This window comes from Mus pahari, chromosome 9 (genome assembly GCF_900095145.1).
Source record: "Mus pahari chromosome 9, PAHARI_EIJ_v1.1, whole genome shotgun sequence".
Classification (NCBI taxonomy): domain Eukaryota; kingdom Metazoa; phylum Chordata; class Mammalia; order Rodentia; family Muridae; genus Mus; species Mus pahari.
The window spans coordinates 26678680-26684134 of NC_034598.1; the positions used below are offsets into that span (position 1 = coordinate 26678680).

At 55.8% G+C, this 5455-nt stretch overlaps 1 protein-coding gene across 1 annotated transcript in view; it reads right to left on the reverse strand.

Annotated features, from left to right (window-relative positions):
* Positions 1–2894, reverse strand: part of Adamts14 (ADAM metallopeptidase with thrombospondin type 1 motif 14) — a 78404-nt gene extending 75510 nt beyond the window's left edge. The window contains exons 1-2 of the mRNA XM_029542313.1: positions 2611–2894; positions 543–943 (exon numbers count right to left, since the gene is read on the reverse strand). Coding sequence (XP_029398173.1) covers positions 543–943; positions 2611–2692 — 483 coding nt within the window. The 5' untranslated portion in view covers positions 2693–2894. The remainder of the gene's footprint in view (positions 1–542; positions 944–2610) is intronic.
* Between the last annotated feature and the right edge of the window lie 2561 nt (positions 2895–5455).

Below are 5455 nucleotides of genomic sequence, written 5' to 3' on the forward strand. Positions count from 1 at the left end.
ACATCAGTATTCCTCCACCTTCCTAACACTGCGACCCCTTAATACAGAACACCCCACATCAGTATTCCTCCACATTCCTAACACTGCAACCCCTTAATACAGTTCCTCATGTTGTGGCGATACCCAACATGTTGCTACTTCATAACTGTTATGAATCCTAAGGTAAATATCTGACTGGGTGGTTATCTTAGGTGACACCTGTGCAAGGGTCATTTGACCTCCAAGCGGGGTTGTGACCCACAGGTTGAGAACCACTACCTTAGACTATGCCTTCCTCAGCCCTGCTTTAGTCTGGGCCCAGAGGTCCCAGCAGGTAGCTTGTTGGTGAGTTCCTGGTGAGGGAAACTATGAAAAATGTATGGTCCCACTAGGACGACCTCACACCTGGCAGAGCCTGGCACACAGCAAGCCACGGTGATGCCCGTTTGGATGCCCAGGCCATGGGCATGTGGTACTGTGTATTCCTTGGGAATCCCAAATCTATAGGGGGCTCTGGGTTGGGGAACTTGATGCACAACAGGAGTAGAAGTGGTGTCCCTTACCAATCCATCGCAGTTGCTGATGGCCACAGCTGCCCCGGGCATGCCAGTGACACCTCCAGTGTACACACACTCCTGCTGCAAGGGGTGTCGGAAGAGTTCCTGGAAGTCCTCCTGCCATTCCACCGGGGCTCCCGGGGCCACCAACCTCCGGTTCGGCTGCAGCCTCAAGTGAAACAGCTTCCCAAAGACAGTCACATTAAAGTAGAGAAAATGGCGCCTCGGACCAGCAGACCTCGGGGGCTCTCTTTCCAGGCCCAGGGGGCTGCGAGCCACGCGGAGGTGGCTCCGTGATGAGGCAGCTGCGGGGGCAGACACCACATGGGACAAGAAGCGTCCCTGGAAATCCGTGCTGCAGGGCACCGTCACAACATAGTCGTGAAGTTTCCCAGAGAGGCGCAGGTCTGTTGGAGGGAAACACAGAGTCACTTCACTATGCACTGTGCAGAGGTTAGAAGGAAGATGGGAATCCAGGGATGGGGGGTCACAGGGTGAGGGTGGAGATGATGAACAGGCAGCCCTGAGCATCACTGACCACAGGTCCCTTAACCCCAAGTTCAAGTACCTTCTGCCCATTGCTACCTGAGCCCCCACCCCCACCCCCCATTCAGTCTGAACTTGGCTGAATGGCATTCAGGTAGACATAAATGTGTGTGTGTGTGTGTGTATACTTAGCAGATATATATATATATATATATATATATATATATATATATATATATATATATCAGAAGTAAATAAATGACGTCAAACAGTCCTGTCACCATAGCAACAGGCCTTCCAACCTTGAGCACTGCTTAGAAAGGGCTGAAATTCCGGATCTATCTGCCTCAACTCCCCCAGTGTGCTGAAGTCACCAGCCCAGCCTGGGGCAGGGCCCTTGCCAAGCTCCCAAGAGTGTGGCTGCCAAAACAAACACACCTAGAAACTCAGGGGACCCTGGCCCCTGACACAGAGAGAGGAGGAGCCGGAGGAGGGAGCGAGGGAATGTACCGTTATATATTTTTCCGCGGTTAGAAAGGAAACTTTTTTTAAAGCATCACAGTGGCTCTGTGAGATTTCTGCACTGCCCAGCCCCAAGCAGGATAAATATAGAGCTTCCAAAATAAAAAGAGACACAGGGGGTGACCTGCCCACTTGGGCTGACTTAAGTGTGAGGTCATGGCCCCAGGCTGTAGGCCATTTGCCAGTGGGCCCCATCCTCGCCCGGCTTTCTCCCTGTGCACAGCCAGTCAGAAAAGACAGCTCATTGGCTTCCAGGCCTGGTGATTCATGGACACAAGTTGGAAGGAGTTTTCATTCTCCATAGTTCCGTTTCTTGCCTCCTCAGCTCGCAGCACTGATAAAGCACACACAAAGGAAGGATGCGCCCTTGAGATCCCCCAGGACACTGTAAGCGGAGTATGGTGCTCCTTTATCTATTAGCTGGACAGCTAAGACTGCGGAACCCAAGACTGCGCAAGACCGGTCCCACTTGGGTACATCAACCGTGTTTGGAAATAACTAGAGCCTTTTCTTGTATGCCTAAAAGCACTGGGGTACCCATGCTGTAAGATGTGTGTGGTGTGTCTCTGCTCTCTTCCTGGGAGATGGTCTACATACAGTGTCTGAGGATGCTATAGAGGAGAAATAGGGTACAAACTTCTTCCTGGTCAGAAGCACAGAGTGCCCACAGTTTTCTTCTATGGGAAGCAACCATCTGTTAACCTGATTCTGTGTGGGACTTCTTGACATGCACACTCAGAGGCGCACGTGCAAACAATCCCACAAGTGGAGACAGGGCATTGTAAGATCAATGGCGGAGGGTTGGGGTGGTGAGAGGAAGGGTGGGCTGTGACTTTTCTTCACTGGACGAGTTCCCAATCCTCTCCTGCAGGTCACACTACCTCCAGTGACAGGAAAGGGACCGAGATTACTAGAAGCAGCCAAAACTAAGCAACTCGACCCACATCAGGCGCACCACCTTCCACTCTCCTCGAACTCTGCCTGGTTGGCTCCTGCATCCTGGAGCCACTCTGGCCGCCAGCACCCCCAGAGACCCCACGTCCCCGCGCGCCCGGCCCGCACGCACCTGGGGTCTGACTGCCGGCGGCGGCGCAGAGCGCGCAGTACCAGGGCAGCAGGCAGTGGAGCAGAGCGCGGAGCCGAGCCATGTGGCTGCGCGGGGACGGGGACCTCCAGGAGTCCGAGTCCCAGGACTGCCGGATCGCAGAGCAGCCCGCAGCCTCCGCCTCCCGCTGGCCCGTTCCCGGCCCCCCCGGCACGGCGCCCTCACTGCTGGCTCCAGCGGCGACCGCTCAGTCCGCCCGCGCTGTCCCGAGCCGCAGGGACTCGGCGAGCCGGGCTAGGGGCGCGGGGCGGGTACACGGGCGGGGCGGGGCACGCGGTTCGGGCGGGGGGCGCGGGCGCCGGGGGCGGGGGCGGGCCTGGCGAGCCAAGGCGTGCGGCCCGGATCGGAAGTGCCACGCGGAGCCCGCGCAGGGGCTCCCGGCGTACGGGGTGATCGTCCCTTCAAACGCCAGAGCTTTCTGGAGTCACGGCCTGAACCTCTTCCCATAGCCGCTCCTCCCCGTTTGCAGGCTCTGCGACTACTCCAGAGCCACCGCACCCAGGAGTGTCCCCACTGAATTTTGAAGGCGCGGATTGGAAGTTCGCCCCTCCCCTGTCAGGATGCCCAACTAGCCCCTGACCCTTGAATCTTCGCACTTTGTAGATGATAGCGCCGTGGACCCTAGGGTACTTCTGCTGTTCTGTGACCGCGATCAGGTCACAGCAATTTGAACAGTGGGGGGCCCTGCAAGGCCTTAGAGCCCAACTGCCCAGATGGAAATCCCGGTACTGAGCCTCAGTTTCCTTCTTCTGTGGCATAATTGTTAAACACAGCACGCAAAAGATGAACACCCCGCGTGTCCACGCCTGTCACAGTACCGAGCACCGTAGCCTACAGTGCAAGGAACACAGCGTCCACAGGCTGAGCAGATGCTGTCTTGGCAGCTCGTTGAGAACAGTTCCACAGTCAGGGCCCAGAGCCCAACAGAAAACCCCATGTTCTTGCTTCACTTTACAAGTATGTCCTTAATAATTTGAAATTAGACTCGAAGTCAAACTACTCATAGGTGGAAGCTTCGAGCAGGGAGGACCTGGTTGGCCTTGCTATTTTGATTTTGTTGTTGTGTTTAACTGTGGCTATGGCTTTGAAATGATATTGAGGTCTGGGGAGGCCAGCTCATTTCTGAAGTCAACTCAGAGAGCTGATACCCATTATACTCCGAGTAACATCGAAGCACTTGGTTAGAAATGTCACCAACCAACCACCAGATGAATACATATTAAGTCTTTCTCTTAAAGACCCGTGAAGTCATGACAAGGCAGGGGGGCTGTGTGAAGCTGATGGGGCCGGCAGGAAGTGGACCAGGGTTGAAGGAGAGTCAAGGAGATGACCAGTCTGGAGGCTACAGAGGTTCAGCCCCCAAAGCTCTGCCAATCTAAGTGGTTCTAAGATAAGGGCTTGACTTCCCAGGGCCTCAGTCTTCCAAGCTGTAAATTGGGAACAGATGTGGCAAATGACATAAGGATAGCTCAAATGACACACTCGCTCCCTACTGAGAAGCCATCCCAAAGAAGATGCCTTTAGAAAGCCCAGGCGCCCTGGCCGGACTCCAGCTTCTCCTTCCTGCCCCCAACAGAGCAAGCCCTGAAGAATAGACTTGGAAGTCCGACCCCCAGAGTCTGAGTCAGGAGCTGGGGGCTGGGGCTTCCCTGGAGCCAGCCTTGGTAAAGAGAACTCAAAACCTCATCCCCTTTCTCTGCCCCCACCCCCTTTCCCTGGGGCTACAATGGTTGCTTGTGTTGGCCAAGGATTATGTGTCCAGGCCCTTCTCCACTGAGAAAGGCTTTGTTAGGGAGAGGGCACTGGGGACACAAGGTAAGGAAGCGGCTGGATGGCCTTACCCCAGAATGTGAGCGGGGCTGTGTGGAGAGACCACTGCCGTAGGCTGGAGACCCTCGAGGAAGTTCTGGGACTTCTCAGGTTTGGTGGGGAGGGCAGGTGGCACTCTCTGAGGAGTGGCCTTCCCACACCTATATCCAATGTTCCATGCCAGGTTCCAGGGCAGCGAGTGCTAGAAGGTGTCATTTGTCCCCAGTCAGAGGAGATGGCTCATGTTCCATCTCCATGAAGAGATGGCTGGTGAAGGGTAGTGGATGGGGGAGCAGGGTTACGAGCAAGGACAGGGGGATACGTGGGGGAACGGGCCTAGGGAAGGCAGGAAAGCCCAGTGGAGAACAGGACATTGCCCTGTCCGGGAGGAGGGCCATGCACAGAGAGGAGGTGGACCAGCCTGTCTATAGGGAGTGTCCCACACAGAAGGAAAGGTGGCATTAGCTAGATGCTGTGGTCCAGTTATCCAAGAGGGGAGGGGGAAGGGGAGGGGGAAGGGGAAGAGGGAGGGGGGAGGGGGGAGAGGAGATGGAAAAGTTAACACTGCAGCAGCAAGTGTAGGGAGAATCCACAGAGCGCACAGGCAAAGAGGGTGAGCCTGACCTCCAACTGAACGGCCCAAATCCCAGGGGTTGGGGCGTGGGGGGGGGGGAGGCGCTACAGGAAGGGCTCGCCAGCTATTTCCTCTCTATCTCACCACAGGACAATCGAGGTCACACAACTGAGTAGCAGTAGAGTCAGAACCCCCAGCTGAGGTCCCTGCTGGCTGAGCTGTGAAAGAAGACCCCCCCCCTCACCAATCACCACTTCCTTCCCGCTGGCCTGCTTTGCGGTCCTGGGGTGAAGATCAGGTGGCTCAAGGTGGAGACACAATGTATCTTCATTAGGGAGTTAGCGGTGTAAGTGGGAGTCAGAGCTGACCTAGAGGCTGCCCGTTGTCACAGCATCTATCCAGCAGGTGGCTGCTGCTTGCTGG